Source organism: Pseudochaenichthys georgianus, chromosome 12, assembly GCF_902827115.2.
Source record: "Pseudochaenichthys georgianus chromosome 12, fPseGeo1.2, whole genome shotgun sequence".
Classification (NCBI taxonomy): Eukaryota; Metazoa; Chordata; class Actinopteri; order Perciformes; family Channichthyidae; genus Pseudochaenichthys; species Pseudochaenichthys georgianus.
The window spans coordinates 9,213,371-9,237,394 of NC_047514.1; the positions used below are offsets into that span (position 1 = coordinate 9,213,371).

The 24,024-nt window shown below is 41.0% G+C and overlaps 1 protein-coding gene across 1 annotated transcript in view; it reads right to left on the reverse strand.

Moving 5' to 3' along the window:
- Positions 1 to 24,024, reverse strand: part of LOC117456107 (ephrin type-A receptor 5) — a 69,934-nt gene that overhangs the window by 40,565 nt on the left and 5,345 nt on the right. The window contains exon 3 of the mRNA XM_034095848.1: positions 15,514 to 16,231. Coding sequence (XP_033951739.1) covers positions 15,514 to 16,231 — 718 coding nt within the window. The remainder of the gene's footprint in view (positions 1 to 15,513; positions 16,232 to 24,024) is intronic.

The window sequence follows — 24,024 nt, forward strand, 5'->3', positions numbered from 1 at the left end:
CAAATACACATTGGCTAATAATGTGGTGTCAACGATTATATGACAGGTTTTGATGAAATTAATATAATGCATCCATTTCCTCTGGAATCTGCACATGATCATGAGAATGATATAAACATTTGTAATTAAAATGTACAAATTGGTGTCAAAAAAAAATCCATCGCATGCCACTTTAATGAAAACCAATTCCAGTGCATAACATGCACCAACAGCGTACATGTTAGGTTATTTATTACCATTAATTCCAGCTCATTTCCATTCAGGCTACATAGATTACACATGCTCTGAAGGAAAAATGAATATGTGTGGTAATCAACTGTAAGCATGTATTGTTGGACATGACTTGACAGCATGAGTGTGAGTGATTACATGGTTATATCATGCGTCTTTTTGGATGTTTTTTCTCCATTTTAAAGATGTACCACATGCAGGCAAAAGGGGACATGAAGGTCAGGGCAGCCAGAAACTAGGATAAAGCGATTACAATGCCACAGAGAGTGAAAGAGAACATGTGTGTTCAGTATGGACTCTAAAAAGCTGAAGGGTAGGCCTTAAAGCCAATGGTGTGGCTGTCAGGACAAGATAGGACAAAAACATGTAAGTTGACTAAATGCCACTTAAATGGCAACTGAATTAGTGCACATGTGAATAAGTGATTACAAGAAACTGTACACACCATCCGCCACAGCGAAATAAACAGTTGTTAATAGAAATGATAGAGATACATACATGGTCAAATGTGTATGCTTAAATATAAAGAAAACATTTCGTTTTGAGTTCTATTTTTGTGTAGCTCTGTGAATGGTATCTAAAGGCATCATCATAGCAAAAATAATGAAATTACCATAAGCTTCAGCTTCTTTGTTCGTCATTAGGAAATCTGTGCATGCTAACACGCTACGTACCAAGAAGTGATTTGAGTTGATATACTTTATTAATCCCCGTGGGGAAATTGTTTCTCTGCATTTGACCCACCCTGTGTTAGGAGCAGTGTGCTGCCATTTTGAACGGCGCCTGGGGAGCAGTGTAGGGAACGGTGCCTTGCTCAGGGACACCTCGGTAGCACTTGGTCTTGCCGGGACTTGAACTGGTGACCTTCCAGTTGCCAAGCCAAGTTCCTATCGACTTCACCTCCACCGCCCCTAAGGGAGTGAGCTAGCTAACATATGCTGATAAACACGCGAGTATAGCATTAAGTAAAACATATATATACATCGTGAATGAAGCAGTTAGCATTAATGTAAACTTAAACAAAGATTTAAGAATGAAAGGTTATTTCCCCCAAAAAAAGAACATACTTTGCGCGTCATTAACAAATGTCCGCATGCTAACACGCTAAACACCCAGAAGGGGGAACGGTAAACAAATGCTAATAAAAATGTTGTCACTGTACATACAGCATGAAGCTAAACATGCAGTGTTAATTAAGCTGTTAGCATAGCTGTATACTTGTACAAATAAGTTGATTGAGACATTCCCCATTTGTTTTTTAGCAAAACCAGGAAATGAATTAAACCATTTTCAATAATGAATAATATATCTCTATAATAGAGTCTACCATACACTCCAACCTTTAAGTCGCTATTAAACATATCTACTTTTGGAAAGCGTTAAAAATAATCTCCTTTTTCAGTGACTACTTTCTTTTTTTAATTGAATCATCTTTTCATTTTTTATTTTAATAGATGTCCTACGATGAAGGCTCTCCAGATGCAAGGACAGTCAGGCTGTTAGATCAGGTGCTTTACTCGTTAAATAATCTTTAAAAGACACTCCCACTCACACATACATCTTCATATCTATACACTCCCACATACATCTTCATATCTATACACACACACACACACACACACACACACACACACACACACACACACACACACACACACACACACACACACACACACACACACACACACACACACACACACACACACACACACACACACACACACACACACACACACACACACACACCCACACACACACACACACACACACACCACACACACACACACACACACACACACACACACACACACACACACACACACACACACACACACACACACACACACACACACACCTGTGTAACCGATTAGTTATGGTCATGGCTGGCTGACTGACTGAAATGGCTCATTCCTCATTGTGAATGCAAGTGAGTAGGCCGCATTGGTGGTATTGTGTGTGTGTGTGTGTGTGTGTGTGTGTGTGTGTGTGTGTGTGTGTGTGTGTGCCCTTGGGCAAGCTGTCTTTCTGATGCCACGCAGCACTTAAAGCACAGCACAAAGGGTAATAGGTAATTAATATGCAATACACACTTAATGCTCTGTTATGCACTTGTGTGTGCGTGTGCCCGTTTGTGTGTGTGAGGTTAATACGTAATTAATATGCATCACACACTGGCATCCCAGGCAATTAAGGATCCAGCGGTGTCCATTGATGCTTCTTAACGAGCGTCCTCTTTAATTGGAAACATTTAACTGTAAACATGTTGATTTATATGACTGGCTGTCATTTGGTGGGATTAGGGGAGAAAGCAATTAAGGCAGAGGGAGAGGGACATACTCCAAAGGGGGGAGGGGCGTATAAAACAGAAGTTAAGGGCCCCATACTGTGTATCAAGAGAAAAGTGTCATAATTGAAAAATAATGCGTTGAATTATGTTGCCTGTCTTTCAAATCTGCGCCACACCTTTCCCACAAGTTACTTGAATATTTTGGTTTCTGTGTTAATCTGATATCCAGATGCAAAATGCAACGAAAATATTGTTGTTGTTTTTTTATTTGTATTTGCCTGAAAGCTGGATTTGGGAAAATGATTTGCCAGCTTTTTGAAAGGGCGTAATATGGACCAAGAAAGAACTGATTCACAGGATGGGAACACACATTATTTTTCACTTTTTGAAACAGCCTCTTTGTTTCCCAATGCCCTACTTATGAACTATAAGGTAAGTAGCGTGTTTATGTTGTAAGTGGTCTCATGCATTATGTTTGGTACTGTTATCAAAAGTAATGCCATTTTTGTGCAGGTTTTGAATGATAGTTAGGAGAGTCGAATTATGAAGAAGATAAATTGCAACTACCCAAGGAAATGCAAGATCAACATTTTCCTAATTAAACTTCCTGAGTAACTACACCTAAAGCATTCTTACTGCAGCTACGTTCCACCACAACAAGATTTTACTAAATATGACTAAAAAGCCAAATGGCACAGTTTTTGCCCGACGTGACATCCACTTATATTTCCTCTTTTCCTGTGACTCTTCCAGCTGTACACAGAATCATCAGGATTGACATGAGTAAACTTTGACAGCAGAAACACAAAAATGGAACAGTTGAATTTCAACACAATGCTTATTCTGTGAACAGATAGTATTGTGAACCAATAAGCAAGGCAAGGAAACACAGTAAATATCCTCTTCCTGTATTTGTCCCACAGCGAGCTACTGGCCTAAAGGAACATAAACACTGAATGTGTGTGTCTGTTTGTGTGTGTGTGCATGCATGATGGTGTCATGCCTTCATGCATTATTGCTGTGTGTATGTGGCCAAGTATACTCATATTTGTATATGCTTGTATGAGAACACAATCACAGCCAGGTGATAATACCATAACAATATACAACCCAGTCAATGGGGTTTTCCTGTCTGATGGGTGGCAGAGGAGGGTCATTGTTCAGCACCCAATTATTCTCAGGCCACCAGCTGACACAAAGAGGTCAAACTGGTCACAATGGCTTTCGAACATAAATCAATTTATCGGCCCGGTCAGAGTCTGGTGGCGGAGGTCAAACATAACCCATACATCATAACGATACATCAAGTGTCAAACTATGCTGAATATCAATGACACTACATAATATATTGCTATTAAATGCATTTGTATTTACTTGATGGATGTACACATGCAAACACAAATTGCAAGCACATACATGAGGTGAAAAAGGGTCAGGATGTCGCGCCATTGAAATACTCGTGAGACATGTGGAGTGTGCATAAAATGGTGGTGAATCACATTTCTTTTGACCTATTTAAATACAAGAATGAATAAAATAATCTGTTTACGTGTGCACCTTTATATTATATTGTTCTATTTCCCTTGCAGATGTGGTTTGTGTATAATTCATGCCTTCAATTCACCAGATGCTCCATAAATAAAGACATGATGGGGTTATTTACAGGTTTTGAAATACAATTTTCTCTCTGACGTTGGAAAAAATATAGCCAGGATTTAATGGTTTGAGATGATTTTACAGCGGCGATATATTCTTCTAGGGCTGCTATTTATTATTTTCTGTCATGTTTTGTATAAAAACGTACTTCAAAGATTAATCTATTATTTGAAATTAGCTAAACAAATTAGTTATTTGTTTTTTTCTGTAAACTGTGCATTGAAGAATATGAATTATACAATATATGCAGTGTGGTGGGGAATTAGGGGGGGGTCATAAGATATTGAAATGGTGTACCATTTCCTTCAATCTAATTGGAGATCAGTTTGAGGTCAGAGTAGATCATTACCAATAATTGGCCAACATAGCAACAACAACAAAAGTTATTGTTGAAAGATATTCTTTATTAAGTGATCAGTTCATGCATGATTTTTGATAATTGATATAGTTAGTGTAAATGACACAGTACTGTTCTGTACATACAATTTTGACGATCTCACATTAACACACACAATTCATGCTCCATCTCCAACTATGTCTGCATGAACCCACCATCTCGTCTTTCCAGACTCCTAGAGAGACTGCAAAGAAAAACATATTGCTGATGTGAGACTGCTGTGAAACTGAATCATTGAGAAACTTGTCACCTGACCTAAATACAACGAAAGGGTTCACAACAACCAGTCTAACCAGTCCTAGCAGCCACCTCTAGAGACCACCGTGCTTTCATGGAAAGACGCTGGCTTTGCTGAGTGAAGCATTTTATTAATATTTCACCGACTGCAGGAATGTGTGTGTGTGTGTGTGTGTGTGTGTGTGTGTGTGTGTGTGTGTGTGTGTGTGTGTGTGTGTGTGTGTGTGTGTGTGTGTGTGTGTGTTTATATCTTTGTGAGGGCATTGTGACTGGCCCATATTTCTTCAAAGGGGTGTTTGAGGGGTTGAGGGTTAGGATTAGGTTTGGGTCAAGGTTGGGGAAAATGGGGTTAAGCACCTAGGTATGTTGGTTATGTCTTGAGGTGGGGGGGGCTTGGCTGTGTCAAGAACGCCCCTCGCAAGTATAAAAAAAACATGTGAATATGTGTGCACGTTGGCAGGGGGAAGGGTAAAAAGGGAGGAAGCACTTCTGGGAAAGTCAGTTTACCCAACAAGCACTCAGGAAGCACTTTAGTTGTCATGACAGCATCGCCACGTTGAGATGATGGGGTGATGGAGAGGGGGGTAGGGAGGAAGATGGAGGAGGAGAGAATGTAGTGAAAGAAGTCAGCAGGAGCAGCAGCTTCATATTGAACAGGATCTGGAAAGATGAATGGCGGCTCTTTCGGCAATAGATCCAGTCGATTCATATTTCAGGAGATGACGGAATCAAAAAGGCTTCCTGCCACTTGCAGATTTTGGCGCCATCATTCACCGTGCTGCTCTGTCGCTCGAGCAACTCAGGGATGAGTAAGCCTTTCTGAATACTGATAACTCGAATGATAAAATGCAAAAGGTAGAGGGGAGCAAATATCTGACTGGCGACGTGATTAAAGCTCAGTTAGTTGATATCAAAATGGAGCATCAATCGATTAGGCCTTCATGTATGGCAGCGGGTCAAACATTTATATTGATTTGATTAAATATATAATCATCAAACATTTATGATGGTTGAATTGGAAAATAAATAAAAAAAGGAAAGTTACATTTTTACTACTGTAATTTTTACTCCCGCCATTTAAGTTTTGTAGTTGCTGGGAGATGTCTTCCACTACTGTGTCTTGTAAATCCCCTGAGGAATGGGCCACATCTTTCACAAAAGGAATGCATTGCTTGTGACATCACAAAGGTGCAATGCTATATTAAAACGGTGTCAATTAAGCAGAAAGATTCTCCATTCTACAGAAGTCTATGCAAAGATTTCAAATCTATTTGGATCTCCGTCAAGTCAAAGTCAAATTTCCACACAAAGAAAAATAAATCAAGAGGTTATAGAACTAAGTGGATCCTTATCAGCAAACACGTAATCATTTCGAATTAGCTGATGCTGTCACAATCTCTATTACGCAAGCTACTGTAAGTCTCTATTCACCATCCACCACAAGCCCCACATTGCAAGTGTGAGCTGCCTGTTCGCTATTTCATAATTCCCTCGAGGGTGAAGCCAGAAAGCTTCCTCGCATTACGACGCCAGAGAGAGTTTGTGATGGCACCACCGGCACCGTGATCAGATCGAGTTTGACATGTGCTGCAGTGACATCTGACAGGCAGGCAAACAGAGGAACATCGGGGGAGTCCTGACACCCAAACAAAGTATTGCCATGGGAAATGCAGCACTACCCATGACACACTTACGCGACACTCGAGGAACGAAACCCTACGGTGTTATTATCCTACCATTGAGCGGCAGTTCATCATGCCACACAATTCTTTTAATTGATGATAACATCAGTCGTCCTCTTCCCATTGTGTTCCTCATCTTCTGTCGTCCTTTTTTCTTCTTCTCTGTCAACCCTCCCCCAACTTCCCCCACTTCTCTTCCCCCTACTTCGCTGCCCATCTTATACCTCCAAGTCTTTTCTTTTGTCACATGAATTCATCTCAGCCTGATTTCTAACATCACAAAGCTGTCAATCCCAGGATTCCATTCAGCCTTTATTTCATCTTCCCAACATGACATTCAGCTCAACTTCCGAATATATAATTGAGTCCTTATTCCCGCATTAAATCCAGCCCTTATTCCATCATTCAAGTGTGTCACTTAGCTCCTTTACTATCATACGCCATTATTGAATCACTCAAGAAACCCTTATTGTTCACTCTTCTCGCTTCTTCTTCCATTATAGCAGCACTATTTCCAACTATAGTCTATCGTCAAACAATCATTTACATTCTTATTCCACCTCGTTATAATGTTCTGTATGATTTCGAAGGATTTTTTTAGTAAATGCAAACATACTATGCTGCTTTCACTTTCAAATATCTTACATTAGTTCTGACCAACCACTATTCAACACACTAGAGGTTTCTCAATACTCTAATTTCCCCTCCTCGACTCCTCAGTCCTCCGGTAGTGACCCGGAAATGGATTTCAGCGCGCCATGTTGAAGGACATCTCATTTCTCTAAATGCATTTCGAGGGCCGAGGATCGAGCATCGAGGATGCTCTCTGGAGGAGCTATAACCGAGGAGACACTGATGGTTCCTCCACGGTCCTCCACGGATGCATTTCTAGGAACGGTGGAGGCGTGACGCACGGCCTGACTTATCTCAGCCAATGACAGCTCTGCATGCATCCATTTAGAAACTGCTTTCATCGCGACGCAATGTTTCCAGAGAGAACAGCTGTGAGGTCCGTGCAGAAAGCAGAGCAGTGTGTATAATATATATCACTCAGTATAACAGGCCTACATTACTCTCTGTATTTGTATGCTGTAGTTTAGTAGATAACTACAAAGAAAGAGTCGATCTTTTTCTAAGATCATTTAGTGCTTCACATAATAAAATACACAACGGCTGTAGCGTGATTATGCTTTAGGAGCTGTAGGTGTGTGTGGTACAGTGTGTAGGTATGTGTGTGTGTGTGTGTGTGGTACAGTGTGTAGGTGTGTGTGTGGTACAGTGCGTAGGTGTGTGTGTGTGCATAGATGCGGCGAACATACGGGTCTCAGTTGGTTTGGTGTCCTATGCTTACTTCCAAGTACGTACAAAGTACATACAAATATGGGCCAAAATACAACTTTTGGCCTGTAATTGCAATTCCCCATTTCAGTGACCAGAGAGAGGGGGGGGATATAGCCAGTCTCTGATTGTGTTACGTTATTATGAGAGTGCTCTCATACTTGTTGATTCTGAAATTGTATATATTTATATAAATATTTGTGTGTATACATGTATGTCCGCATCTGTAGCCTGTTATTGTCTCATTATACCGCACTGTGAATGAATCAAAGTAAATATATAAGTCATCATGAACACATCTGTCCATCAGACAGAGGGCTGCTGTGCCTCGTGTCATCATTAATGGACGTCTCTTTAAAATGACCGCTCAGAGGAGAGGAGTTCTCATTTCTCTAACCGCCTGCTGCTTCCCCTCCTCTCTCCTCGGTTCCCCTCCTCAGTCCTCCGCTCACATCTCCTGTGGGCGGCACTAAGTCTCGAGGATAGGAGTCGAGGAAAGGAGTCGAGCATAGGAGTCGAGGATAGGAGTCGAGGAGGGGAAATTAGAGTATTGAGAAACCTCTACTGTGTGATAGTCTAATCACAACAGAGCCGGCCAGCTAACCAATCAGAGCAAACTGGTCTCTGGTTTCAGACAGAGGGCGAAAAAATGTCACAATAGAGACACAAAATACAAATATGAACCTGAAAATGAGCATTATTTGCCCTCTTTAAGAGAAAATATCCTTAAGTTATAAAGTAGAGTTTGCCTTGTAAATGTACTTGGATATTCTCTTAGTTCAAAGTCACAAATGTATCACAAAGAATAGTCATAAAGAGTCAAATAACCACATGACTTATCTTAAGGTAGGAACAACCTCAACACATCATAGAGGTTTACTTATGGACAACTTATCAAATTATACATTACATAGCATTCAGCAATAGAACATTACATTTTTAGCTTAGTGATTTCAGCATAAGCATCCGTACTATTTGAAGAAAATGACATACTGATTTGGGTGGGGCAATAGCTTTTGTACATCCTTTTTTTCCTCGTAAATTTGATGTTTTTTTCCCTTAGGTTTACCACTTTTTTCCTCAGGGAATATCAATGTGTTTTCCTCTCAGAAATGTACAACTTCAATCAAGACATTTCTGTGTCTCTCCGAATAGAACCCCCATTCCCCTCTGGCTCTTTAATGTATATGAAATGCTTCCTATAATGGCCTGAAAATACTGTCATATTACATGCTCAAAACTGCTCAGCAAACACAAATGAGTAGTAAATGGCAGAAAATGGCTCGCATCGATGTACAAAACGTTATAAATAGCCACATTTCTCAAGTGCCATGCAAATGCCATTCGATCTTTTTCCTCCACATTCAATTCAAACATTACTCCAATGTTCCTTTCAGCCATTATTCTCACATTCTTTCTAGTATTCACTTCATTCAGCCTAAATCACATCTGCGAGGCTGAACTCAATCTCCAGTCCCGCCGCTCCCTTCCTTCTCATCCATCTCCTCATCCATCTGGCCAATTCTATCCTCAGTTATCCTTTTCTTTATCGCAATCACCACTGAAACAACACTCATCCATCTCTGTGTCTCTCTGCCCTCACACCCTGTGGCGAGAAACCTTCCATTTATCTTCTGTCCCCTTGTTTTGCCATCACTTCTGCTCTCTGTAATCCTCCAATCTTTACTTCTCTCCATCCATCTATGTACCCACGGAGACGCTCCCCTCCTCCCCCATGCCTCTCTCTTCACTCTCTCTGTGCTGACAGTGCTGTAAGCTAGCACCAATTATCCCAGCTAAAGTTGTGCCTGCGTCTATACATCTCACACAAGCACATACAATATCTTTAGATGTCACCCGACACAAAATCATAAATCTCCGTAACGAGACAGGACCACCACGTGACTCTTAACCGTGAACAAATGATATGGAAACAGGTCATTCATTTCCTATAATGTCATATAAATAAACAAAAAACTCAAGTTAAGACAAAATACCTAGCAAAACAAAGCAATGAATAACAACCCAAATCCAACAATGCATTTCTGTACAGTTGTTGGAAAATGTATTGTTTAGCCTTTTTCCAATATTTCCCCAATGTGACAACATAGTGAGTTTATGGGAGAAGGGAAGGAGGCTAATAAGACAGAATTGTATTGTTGACGGAGAACAATTGAGGGATCATTCAGAGACTTAAAGAGGAGAAGAATGAGGCCAGACGTGTATAAAAGACAGGAGAGTGCTGATTTAGGTGGCAGTAATAAAGAGGAATAGAAAGAAAGAAGGAGGGAGAGGCAATGGCAGTCACTTAAAGACAAGATGAGCAAAGGAAAAGGAAGGGAAAGACTGAAAAAAAGAGAAAACAAATGAGACAAAGAACAGGAGATGTACAAATGACGGGAAGAAAAAAGACAAAGAGGGGGGGGGGGGGAAATAGCTGTCCGTAACGAGTTTTGTCCTACATTCACAATGGCTGCGTTAATTCAGCCAGGATCCACTGATATAGACGTTTTCTCTCACATTGTAATGTAGTATGACCTGCAACTCACTGTTACAACATCTACATGCTTAAAAACCCACAACAAAACAGGCCATCAAATAAAATGTGGCTATTAACAATGGAGTCTTTTTAAAAAGAGCTCTACCCTTTGGAACATCCCACTGACATGCACAGAGAGGGTAAAGTTGACATAATAGAGTGGACATTAAAAACCTGGTACATGTTCTCACATCCATATTGCTGGATATTTAGTACCAGAACATCGGACAGCCAAACAAATATAAAAAGCCCCAATATTAGAATGCCTTGGGTATGTATTCCAGGCACGTTTTAAACATTACATTACATTGCATTTAGCTGACGCTTTTATCCAAAGCAACTTACAATAAGTACATTCTACCAGGAAGACACGACCTTGAAGAAAACAGAATCATATAAGTACATCAGGTTTCACAGAGCCAAGCATTTTAAGTGCTACTCAACTGGCTATAGATAAGCCAGTCCTTTATTAGTATATAAGTGCTTTGTTAGCAGTTCTTTGTTAGTAATTATATCGCCGAGGTGGAGTCGAAAGAGATGAGTTTTCAGTCTGCGCCGGAAGGTGTGTAAGCTTTCTGCTGTCTTGATGTCAATGGGGAGCTCATTCCACCATTTTGGAGCCAGGATAGCAAACCCACGTGTTTTTGCTGATGGGAACTTGGGTCCCCCTCGCAGCGAGGGTGCAGCGAGTCGTTTGGCTGATGCAGAGCGTAGTGCACACGCTGGGGTGTACAGTTTAACCATGTCCTGGATGTAGGAAGGGCCAGATCCATTGGCAGCATGGTACGTAAGTACCAGTGTCTTGAAGTGAATTCTAGCAGTTACCGGAAGCCAGTGAAGGGAGCGGAGGAGCGGAGTGGTGTGGGAAAATTTAGGAAGGTTGAAGACCAGACGAGCCGCTGCATTCTGGATGAGCTGCAGAGGTCGGATGGCACATGCAGGTAGACCAGCCAGGAGGGAGTTGCAGTAGTCTAGGCGTGAGGTGACGAAAGCCTGGACCAGAAGCTGCGTCGCTTTCTGGGTCAGCTGGGGACGTATCTTCCTGATGTTGTAAAGCGTGTATCTGCAGCAACGGGTTGTAGCAGCAATGTTTGCAGTGAAGGACAGGTTGTTATCTAGGATCACACCCAGATTCCTTGCAGTCTGAGTCGGGGAAACAACAGAGGTGCCGATGTTGATAGTCAGGTCAAGAGTGGGACAATCTTTTCCCGGAAGGAAAAGCAGTTCAGTCTTGTCAAGGTTGAGCTTGAGGTGATGAGCGGATATCCACTGAGAGATGTCAGCTAGACAAGCAGAGATGCGTGCGACGACCTGGGTCTCTGAGCGGGGAAAGGACCGAATTAATTGGGTGTCGTTAGCGTAGCAGTGGTATGAAAAACCATGCGGGCTAATGACAGATCCGAGCGAGTTTGTGTACTGGGAGAAGAGGAGGGGACCAAGAACAGAGCCCTGAGGGACCCCTGTAATTAATTGACAAGGGTCGGACTCGGACCCTCTCCAAGTTACCCTGTAGGTACGGTCTTTGAGGTATGAGGTGAGGAGGGAAAGTGCAGAGCCTGAAACTCCAAGTTCTTGGAGAGTGCGAAGGAGGATCTGATGGTTCACCGTGTCGAATGCAGCAGACAGGTCCAAAAGGATGATGACAGAGGAGAGGGATGTTGCTTTGGCAGTATGCAGTTCCTCAGTGACAGCAATGAGAGCCACGTCTCACAAACAGAATTCAACACTGAATTCCGCCGTTACTGATTGAAATGAACATGAAAAAGTGTTTTCCAAAGCAGCGAGCATGTTTGGTTACAAAGCTGAAGAAAGAGAGGAAGTGCTGCCATGTTTCTCTCTGTAGACACTTCAAAGATCAGTTTCATCTGCATGCAAAATTGGAAAAAAAGCAAAATCTTCATTAATTGCTGGGAGTGTGTTCTACTGAGCTTGTTGACTTCCTTTTAGAGGACCATTATACACAAAACTCAATCAATCTGTGAGCACTGGAGGAGATGTTTTTTTATTCTAAAACGTTTAACCATTGGATGGAAAATTAGCATATCACACAACTTCATCTTCACAGTATGCACAACAGTCTGAAATCATTTAAATGGGAATCAGTTAAAGCACCTCTAACTTTGTTCTGTTGCTACAGGAGTACAAAGGGAATGCCACTTGTGTCTCTCTCTTTTATGCTTGGTTGGTCTACACCAGAAAATACTTCGCTGCTGTCTATGCAAAAAGCCCTTCACTCTTTTTTTGTCCAGAGCTAAGTGGAAACAGATTTCACACAAACTACAAAACCTTGTGAATTCCAATTATTAAGCGTCTTCCCACTTAAAAACAAGGGACACATGGTTTCTTCCATGATCTTTGACACATATTTGCACAGTTTGCAGATGATAATGTTGATAATACATCACATTTACCCCAAAAAAATATACACTTACTCAAAATACTGTCAATATCCTTGTTAAAATAAGTTCATCTTAATTTAATTGCTTGATTTCATAGTTTGTAGAGTTTCTTAAAACACATATTTCTTAAACTGCACCTCAGTCTACACAGGCAGTGCACACGCTGCTGACATGCTGATGATGCAATGCAGCTGATGTACGGTAAATAATGCATGAATGTTGGCACCATCAAAGTATGTTCCCTTTACTTCAAAGAATCATACTCTTAAGAACGACCGAGACTAAAAGTCTACAGCCATGCTAGCAGCTCTGTGATGCTGTATTTATAGATATTAGATATCTACCATGTCAAAGTATGAAAGGCATGATGTTAAACACGGCCATTGTGGTTCATCCTTTAAGAGAAAGAGAAATTGCAGTCCACATTTTTTATTTTAGCATTAGCATTAAGCTTATTGATATTATGCTAATAGCTAACCTGTTATTGGAGAATTACTGGCAACAAAGTCAGCGACATCTGTAGATTGGTATCCATGTTAACCATGAGTAGTCATGATGTTGTTTAAATTATTATGGAGAAGTTTAACGTGATGATGAAGAAGGGAAGACACGTTGTAAAGAATCGAAAACAAGGGGTGATCCTTTTTTTTAAAGGGGTCAGGTTCTGTCCGTCCAGACTAAAAAGCAAACCTGGAGCTTTCAAACTAAAATAGTAACAATAGTGTTATTGAATGTTTCCGTCTAAGTAAGGAAACACCACAAATAATGTGGCTTCTAGGCATAAATGTAGGAAAAGTTTTCCATTTTAAGACCAAATCATATTATTGTGGAAGAAGTTGAAATCATATGTCCAATAATGTAGTAAGACAAGTCCAATACAGCAAAAAGTCACAAGATTGCATTATTTTGTAATCAATCCACAGTACCTGTTGTGTTATAAGTTATTCTGAAGTTTACGCTTTTTTATTCTTGGGTATTTACATAATAAGTATATTATTCATCCAGTGGTGCAATACCATGCAGTCTATGTGCAACACACAACACAGGTCCCTTTCCTAAATTGCACAAATATAGTCATCATTTTTAAATACTCAAGACCAAAACCTGTTGCCATGCAGTGCTGATATACCCAGTACAGAATGAGCTCTTGTTTATTACTGCTGAACACCAGAGTTATATTTTAGCCCTGTCAGCATCAGATATGTGACAGTCTATGTGACTGTACTGTCGGTGGCAGCATGACTCCGGGCAGGCCACTGGCAGCTACTGCTAATGATCTCCCCACAGAGACTCCATGTCTGACTAAGTTAAGCTAGAGATAGTGCGCACTTTGTTACACAGCTTCTATGTGTTACCATGTGATTACAAGTTACTGAGCTAATAAGAGAGGTGCTGTTTTAAAAAGGCAATGATTTAATTCTGCAGGCATTGTGTGACAAATTCTATGGAAAACCACTTCTGCCATGCACGTCAGGTCTGCAAAGGCTAATACTACCCCCTGCGTGAAATGCCTTGATTGGACACCTTGGTTTACTTCTGCAACATGGTGACACCGCTCCTATGTTCTAGCGGGCCAACACATTGTACATGATAGGGTAAGGGGCGGGACATCTCTAAGCGGTAGACCAATCGTAACAGAGCTGGCGCTGTACACGCTGCTACCGCCAGCAGAGCTAACCAATCAGAGTAGACTGGGCTCTGGTTTCAGACTGAGGGGGAAAAGAGGTGCTGCACTTTTTGAACATTAAAGCATGGACACATTTGACAGTAAACATACAAATATGAACCTGAAAATGAGCATAATAGGGCCCCTTTAATACTTGAGGTCCAGTTTTGAGCTAAAACTATGGGCTTTGAGTACAGAAGCCGAAACATAATGTTTTTTTTTTATAATGGAGTATATTTATAGAATTCAGAACAATAGTGCACATACCAACTCATAGACGTGCAAAATTGAAAAGCAAAATATAATCTCTCTTCATGTACTCTTCAACAGTTTGCTATTTGTGGTTGAGCATCAATCTTTTAGTTCATTGCCTGACACTCGATTGGTAAGGCTCTGTGTGACCAGATGAAACACTGGAGTGCTAGCAAATAATCACACATTTTAAAGTCTGGTATTTTTCTGAAATTTCGCCACGCCACTCAGAGCTTCTCTAGCGTCTAGTGAGTAGTAGAGTCTGAAAATTGAGTAATTACAGACGGCGCAGAGGAAGATTGGAGAGGAGTGAAGGAGAGGAAAAACAGAGAGGCTCTGGGTGCCCGTGGAAATGGCAGTTAAGGTCGGCAGGGGGGATGTTTGGCCTCGAGTCGGAGAACAACGGCTGTGTGAGAGCAGCAAAGTGCTGCAGGGCTCGAGGGAATACCCTCCACTAAGCTAGGGAGAAACACACACACAGAGACACAGCGAGAAACACTCCAAGTAAAAGAATAAAACAGATCTGAGCGCACACGATACTAAAAACAAACATGTTCATGGGTATAAAAATAACCAACTGGAGGAAGATGGCAACCCACAAGCAAACACACAGGCCTGTGTACCCTGAAACCTAAAGAAAGACCAAAATGCTAACACTGGGTAATGATTTAAGGGGGTCAAAACTAAGCAATTCTCACGTCAAATTATTAATTTGGCTTTTTTCTTGGATAAATGAATAACTGATTATGAAAATTACCATTTTTGTATCAATCATTAACTGACTTTGATTATTTAAGCAGTACTCCACGCTCAAGTGTTTCCCTCTTACCTTGACAGGATCCGTTGACTTCCTCAAATCCCGGCTGGCACACACACTTCCCTATCGGCACCAGCCATTCGCCCTCCGTGCTGCAGTGCATCCTGGGAGGCTCATATAAAGGCAGAGAGTTATTGACGCAGCGGCCCACCACCTCCACCAGCTGCGAGGCTTCTGAGCCCGGGATGGTGTCGGGGAACTCGGCCAAACTCTTCACCAAAAACGGGCAGCGTTTGTAGAAAACACGCACCGAGACCAAAGCGATGCAGGCCCCCAGATCCTGAAATGCCAGGTAGAAGCCCTTCTGGGTCAGGGGGCCTAAATCGCGGACTTCGGTATTGAGCTTCATCACGCGGTCCCCGAGGTCCAGCTCTGTGAAGCTCTCATCAGCTGCTATGGTGTCCACTTTGAAGTATCTGCTCTCCTTCATCGCCCTGTCCACCTCCTCCGTCATCCCCGTCCCATCGTTCATCTCTCCGTCAATTTCCTCGTCGCCCTCGTCCGTTTCGTAGTAGTACATGTTAAACGTCTCCTTGCAGGTCCCGACCCCCCCGGGCAGGCTGTTGCAGTCTCTCAGGGTGAACTTGAGCTCGATGAAGACCCGCTGGGCGCCCTCAGTCAGGATCCAGTTGGTGTGGAGCCAGTTATTCTGGTTCTGCTCCATCACCCGGCACACTTGGTAGGTGTGGATGGGAGCGTAGTCTTCGTCTACTTCCCCGATCTCCTCCCACTGAGGCAAAGAACAGAGGGAGATTATTAAGAGAGTGCCAAAAAAGGTAATGGTGAAACACATATGGATGCCTTCCCTTAGGTAATATAAATATAAATATAAATATAAGTAAGCAACTAGGTGGATGCATTGATCGCTGTGTACCTTGGACCTTCATTTAAATTAAAAATATTTGAGAAATGTTGTACTCAAAATTGTACTATAGTACTTGAACACATTTTTTTGATTGCGTTCCACCACCCCTGACCAAAACATAACATTTGCTATGATGTGAAATCTTCTTTAAATGTTTTCATCAAATCATTTCAGACTATATCATCATTTGGCAGATTTCAGATTGTTCTCTCTGTTTTTGTAAAAAAAAAAAGATTTAGTTTACTAAAACATGTTTATAGTATTTTTAAATGCTGGTGAGAAAGAGAAAATGTATACTGAAAAGTATAAATGCGAAAAACTGTCTTGTCAAATCTGTGCTAGTATTGGAATACTACCACACACCCTGACAAACAGAGAATTGAGAACCATGGGAAATGACTAAGAATGAGCAACAGTAACCTTGTTGAAAGGCTTAACAGTGACAAGGAAATCAGAAAGCGTGTGTGTGGTGTGGTGTGGTGTGTGTGGTGTGTGTGGTGTGTGTGGTGTGGTGTGGTGTGTGTGTCGCTAGGTACAGTATAGATGGCAGAATAATCCTCATCCTTTCCACCTTGATTCATCCTATTGCAACAGACAGCATATAATGAGATAGTGTTATATAATTTATATGCATTTATCATGAATAAGGGGAGGAGTTCTTGTCAGCAAAACATATAATTAACAGGAACTTAAAAGTGTGTTTATCTCTGGGTACTGTAGCCATACCTTTATAATGTCTGTGTGTGTGTGCGGTGTCTATCAATTCCTGCCTGTGTGTGCATATATGCAAATGATTCCGTCAGTGTTCAAGCTTGTGTGTGTCTGCAACCCTGCCTGTGTGTGTGTGTGTGTGTGTGTGTGTGTGTGTGTGTGTGTGTGTGTGTGTCAGACAGCAGCATTAATTCCATCTGCAGGTCTCCTGGGACGTGGCTATTATCTGCATCACTAGCACTCTCCCATGGCTAATACAGGCGCTTCATCATGTCACTGTAATACGGCCAGAGGGACCAGTCTATGATCTGGTGTTATAGCTTAATAGCCCATATTACTCAATGCTGTAGCCGTTGTGTAAAACCTTCTGTCTTGTTCTCAATCTGTCTTTTTCGTACCTCCCTATTTCAGTCTGACTTTTCTTTTTTTGGCTCATAGTTCTGTGTTATTAGACAGCATGTTTGTTGTTCAATGCCTCCATGTTGATATGATTATAGTGTGTTCTTACACTTCAATCTTTTAGCAGTCCAATTTGAAGTCACTTCCACAAACCTTCATACTTTTTAAAGGCTGTTTCAGGGTTGACACCTGGTTTTGAGAGTAGAGGTTAGACATAGCTTAGGGTTAAAGTAAATGCAGTTTGTCCAGGGTCCTCACAAGAATACTGTAGATGCACAGACAGATCTGTGTGTGACTTTTTCCTATCGCTCCAAGAGTCCAGCCCAGTCAGTCCCAGTGCAGACCTTAAGCCTCTTACTGGTTAGATCACACAGATCCACCAGCCTGCTCTGAGCTTTACACAGCTTAACACACACACCACACAACACATACACACACCAATCATTGTTGCTAGTCCAGCAGGGAGTTAAAGAGGTGACCTTCTCCAAGTTTGCCTGGGAGCAAATATTCAGTATGTGTAGAAAGCGTGGTTTCTGTTGTCTGCACTGAGAAGTCCCCTACTATGCAGCTTTACTGTATTAACTGTTTGATTGCTAATGTTGATTGACATCACTCTTGCTTAAGCTAACTCATTCAACTGATCAGTCATCAAACTATCATGGAACTGGTTGTGAATATATAAATACCCTTGGAAAAGAGCACTGAAGCACACACTTTTAACTACACTATTAATGTTAGTTTAAGCACGGATTTCACACATTTAAAGCTTTAAAGAGATGAAACAAAATGACATTCCTACTTCATCGTTGTATTTCTTTTTAAAAAAATGAACAACTTTTCCCCCCACCCATCCTTAGCATTTTGAAGCTGTATTATTGTTGGCGCAACGCTCGCAAAGACAACCGGATCCCGTTCCTTTTTTTTCAGAACTTAACCATCAGTATCAACACTGGACATGCTGCATTTTGTTTCCCACAGTTATTTGTGTTTGCCACTTGCCATGTTCGCGTCTCATTAACTCATTGCCTCCATTCCCGTTTTATGAATTAACCAAAAGTTAATATTTATGGAGAAATGGTCGGATTTGGTACAGAAGACAGGCAGAAAGAAGGGATTGTGATAACTTTGAGCCTGGTTTTCCACGCATGAGCTGCTCTATTGGAAGATCAAGCGCTTATTCCACTCAGTGTTTTAAACTATTGTACTTGGATTTAAGTAGGGGCCTCCTGAGGTCAAACATAAGGTTCGGTTAAGCGAGTAAAATACTAACACTGTAGGGTCAGGACCACCCATGCTATCATGAGGCACTGAAGAAGCAAAAGCATGCACTAATAGTCAACATTTTAAACCCTAATGTTTTGGAGTTAATTGTACAGTACGTCAAGTTAGGCTTAGCCTCTTTATCTTAATTCACAATCCATTTGTTTAAAATAAAAAAGATTTCAAAAGCTTCAGTGTGCCCTGCTCACTACCATGCAATTCTCACAACCTCTTCATAAGGGTCAGTTCACCCAATTCCAAGAAAACAATATCCCAGTTTCTCAGGATAATGACCAGTTTGCTGTGGGCAGCTCCTATAGAAATGGTTGGGATCACATAGTGTGACGTTTGGGACATTGTTTCCTAGTAGGAATGTTTCTGATATATGTTTTTCAAAGGTTGATCAAGATGTGATTCGCTCACATCACGTTGAACACGATGCAAATATCTCACATCGACAAACGAAAACTGCATAGAAAAGAAAAGTAGAACAAATGTTTTGTTGCGATTTGGGTGAATTACTGCTTTTCTCTGATAAACCAAGAAGCCAACACATTGAACGTTTTCAGTCTCAATCACTGGTAATGAAATAGTCTTAATAATTAGAAGTTCTGAGTATCATTCCTTTTAGTCCTGATCCCACAGCCCTAGTGTATATTTACCCTCTGCACCACTTTTTTCTCTACTTCACCTCCAAACTGAACTGTCCCTACAGGCATCCTCCCAGCTACTCATTAGTGTGCATGTTTGTTTTGTTGACTACAATGTGTGTGGGTGTGCTGTGCGTCCGCGTGTCCCACAACTCAGCCGACCCCATGTGGCTTTGCTGAGTGGCCTCCTGGCTCTAAGTCTATAAAGCTGTCTCCAACTCAGCTCATTACCGCTGACCATCATGGCACTGTGACAGAACTGTCCCTGTCACTCCTTATCCATGGAAGAACCCTTCCCCCATGCTCTACCCCCAATCCCTGCCTCTATACAATAACTACCAAGATCCCAGTTCTCATGCTTCATGCCTTTTCACGTCATCCATGTCTATCATCATTTTTTTCTGTCCTTTATTCTTTTCTTAATTATTTAATCTTAAGTCTAGCCTATCTTCCTTTGGTCCCCTTTTTCCTTTAACCATGTTCAATTGCAGCTCCTAAATTCCTCCCGTCTTCTTCCTTGTCCCCAATGTCTCCTTCTTCCCGCCTTCCTGTCAGAACTTCTAAAGCTAAGTTCCACGTTTTCATATAATCCTCCTCTACTGTCTCTTTTAGCCTAACCTGTCCTCCTACCTTCATGGTACTGTAGTGTAACGAGGGGAAAAGTCAACTAAAAAGCATATAAGCTGCAAAACAACAAATCTCTAACACAAACAGATGAGCCTCTTCTCTTAATCATTAGGGACAGACACTTTAGGATCCTGCACCAAAAAAGCCATAATTAGGCCATTGTTGAGTATATGCTTAGCACCTTGGATGCTAGATTGCCCTTTTGTTTTTTTGATAGCTTTCTTATCGACTCTTAAGACTATCCAATTACACCAATTTCACAATTTTAAGTTTTTTTGTTCTATCGCACAAACTTTAGCCTGTTGTGAAAGTAGGGCCAAATGATGACCGATTTCAGCCGGTGTTGATTTATTGGAGAGAGACAGACAGCTGGCAGATACAGTTGTCAGACAAATATTTAATAGCACTTGATAGTGTTCTTTGAGCTCATCAGCTTTCAGTCTGAGCAACTTTAAGTGCAGAAGTGCCACTGTCCACTGTATCACTAGGGGTCTCCAATTTGTTATCTTAATGCTGTCGTCAACCATTCTTGTTTTAGCTTAGTTTTACTATGTCATAAGACATTATTCAAAGACACACTAGGCCAAACCCAGCAGCATTACCCTTACTACACACGGACAAATATGTCAACCACAACTATGACTGGGGTTCAATTATTTAAAAATGTTTAAACTAATCCCAATTAAATTGCATTCTCAATATTTGTCGCAGTTACAGCTGCAACAATTACTCCATTTGTTGTCAGATAATGAACTGTCTTCTATTAGGAAAAGTCCTCAGTTAAGTCGTTTTTTAAAAGTAAAAATATAAAGTATTATTTGGCTGTGCTTAGCATGTGCCAAGTTGCTGCTTGTATCTGTTTTGTATGATTGTAAACTGACCAACAACTTTGTGTGGTCGAGTGTTGTTGGACAAAACAAGACATTTAAAAGCATTTTAACAGCCATCCAACAGCCATCCTTTATCAGTGGGAGGTTCTTTGAGTTCGGCTTGGTGTGCATCCTTATAGGCCCAGTGGACTTTGCCTACTAATGCAGGGATAAAGATCGAGCAAAATGGGGGGTCATTGAGATAGATGGACACTAAAATGATCCATATTGTGGGGTCCATCTCTTTAAATGGCATCTTTTCATGCTGACTTTTCTTTCTGTATTCTTGTCCCTTGAAGATGCTTGAGGAGGCAGCAGATAAAAGCATCCACCAAATTACATGTGATTGGCAGCTCACACAATCTACGAACAAGCACTCTTTCCAATGCAATTGGAACAGGAAGTAATGGAGTTATTAGATGACAAAGGCTTGACAGCCAAATGGTCCAAAATGGGCAAGGAACCAACATTTGGCTATGTTTTTTTCCTTCACCTTTATTTGTATCCCCTTTGTCCCCTTTCCTTTCCATCACTACATTAATATGAATGCTAAGCCTTTCATTAACTAACATACATTCCAATTATTACCAACTCATGAGTCTTCCAACTATAGCTCAAATAAAGACTTGTGTTACGTTCTTGAATTTTGTTGGTGGTTTTCGTCCTAACATTTCTGTATCAGCATTCAGCAAAACAACTTGTGAATAATCTACAGAAAATCTTCAAGCTGTAATTATTGCATTCAACTCTAGTCTGTACACAACTATTTCCGACCTCATCAGCCCTAATGCTACCAACAATGAGACAGAGACAGAACACATTGCCTCTTCTTTTAACTTGGTACAAAATAAAAAATCTTGTCTCTTTCTCCAGTTCATCAGAAGCTCCTTGCCCATGAGTACTTCTGTTCTCAAGAGGTTACAGCGAGTCTGATTTTCTCCAAGTTCTCTCTGACACTGACACTTTGTCCGTCTTAAGCTTTTGCTGTCTGACTGCCTGCAGCCCTTCGTCTTTTTCCAATCTCTACCTCTGACACACCTGTCTCCAGATTGTTCAACTAACCTGCTAGGCTTCATAGCCACATTTACCCTGGCCTCCTGCTTGCTATAACTTCAAGACAGACTTCTGAAGTAGACTTAAAAAAGGACATATTTTCATTTCGTTTATATTGTTCCAAGGAGCTTGTCATAGACGAGGAGAGAAGTGTTTTCAGTGACAACCTAATCTACAGTCTTCAAGTTCAGCTACTATGTCAGTGTCATGCTGCTCATTGAAATGTGTCATAACATTTCAAGGTCGTCCATCAAATCTGAAACACTTTTTAAAACCCCTTATTTTACTCAATCTGCTTTTTGCTTAAATTCATCTTTCAAAAGCACAATGAAGCTCTGGGAGAAGAGGAAAAGCAGCGGAAAGGAGATAGTGAGATAAAAAGACAAGGAGATTACAAGAATGAGAATAAAATGGGGATAAGGAGTAAGATGAATGTTCGATGACAAGGAAGGATGGGCAGTGAGCCAGAAAAAAAGTGAAGGATGACAGAAGAGATGATGATGGGGACGAAGGGGGGTTGGAGGAGGAGAAAAGGAGGGATGGGGAAAACCATCTGGAACATGAGAGAAAAAAAGAATCTGTGCCTCTTCAACATCTTATTTAGCCACAGAAGACTGCTGCCACCGGGTGTGAATGTCAGTGTGTGTGTGTGTGTGTGTGTGTGTGTGTGTGTCTGTGTCTGTGTCTGTGTCTGTGTCTGTGTCTGTGTCTGTGTGTGTGTGTGTGTGTGTGTGTGTGTGTGTGTGTGTGTGTGTGTGTGTGTGTGTGTGTGTGTGTGAGCTTGCTGCAGATTGGGTTCTGTCCAATATATGCTGAACATGATAGGAATTATAATGGTCTTCATTGATAACATCTGTTATTTAAAATGACAAACAGTGATTCAATTATTTATTTTATGGGACATGTTTGTCATTTCATTGTCAGACAGGTTTAATAGAAGGAAGAAAAAACACATTTTAATAACCTTAAGCTGTAGCTGAATAAAAACACAACAGCTAATAAGAGAGGATGTCATAATGAGATCCTTATCACGTCTTTTATTTCCTATTGGTCCAGCCTGAATGCAGTTATTTATGCACTTGCATTGTGGAAACCACGGGCCATAATTACATCTTCATTAATATGATTGCGCATACAGCTGCTTTTGTCAGCACTATCTCTCAGATCTACATACAGCCACAGAGCAGACTGTGATTTGAATACCCAGAGCCGAGAAAAAACGCCACGGTCAGCACTATTGGTCTGGCGTGTACAGCTGAATGTTTTCCAACAGTTGTGACTATATGAGAGATTTTCCATGTGGATAAAATAGATGCACAAAACCAACCGTAACACAATCAACCCCCCGGAGGATGGGGAATTAAATTGTTCGCAGGAAAGGTGGCAGATTACTGTCTCACGAGTGGAGGTGGTGTTGGAACTCCAGAAGACATTTTCTAAACTAAACACCAGTTATTTTTTTCTTTAAAATACATAATTCCAACTATTTCCCAACTCCAGTAAGTCATTCTCCTATTAGCCTTCGCCCTGGGAATACATGGTAATGGAAACTCAACTGCTGGTTTGAGAATAATATATTCCTTCATGACTTTCAATATCTTACTCATGAATTCAATTGACCCCGATAATGAACTGAGAGGGATTGGAAATTGAATGAACTATAACCTTGATAAAAGAAATGTGCTTAAGTGTAAAATAATAAAGTCATAGGTGTCGTTGGTCATACACATACAGTGAGTTAACAACCTCAACTGTGCTAACCAGCAGTAGCAGATTTGTTCACCCTAACCCCAACCCTGGGCTTATAATTGTATAGTTTAAAATGATTTGGTCACTTCATTTCGATCATTGATGATGGGTTACTGGGTCTTACGGAACTATTGAAAGACTACAACAATATTTAAAAAAGCGTTGTTGTGGTTTGATAGCAATGGTATTAGTACTACAGTAGCAACCATGTCTAAACAAGACTAACTATGTGTTTCTAAAAAGACAACCAATCAAGAAATAATGACATTATGTTCGCTGACAACATCAACTAAGAAAAATATAAATGTGTGGTATTTGCCAAATGCAGCCAACAATTGAA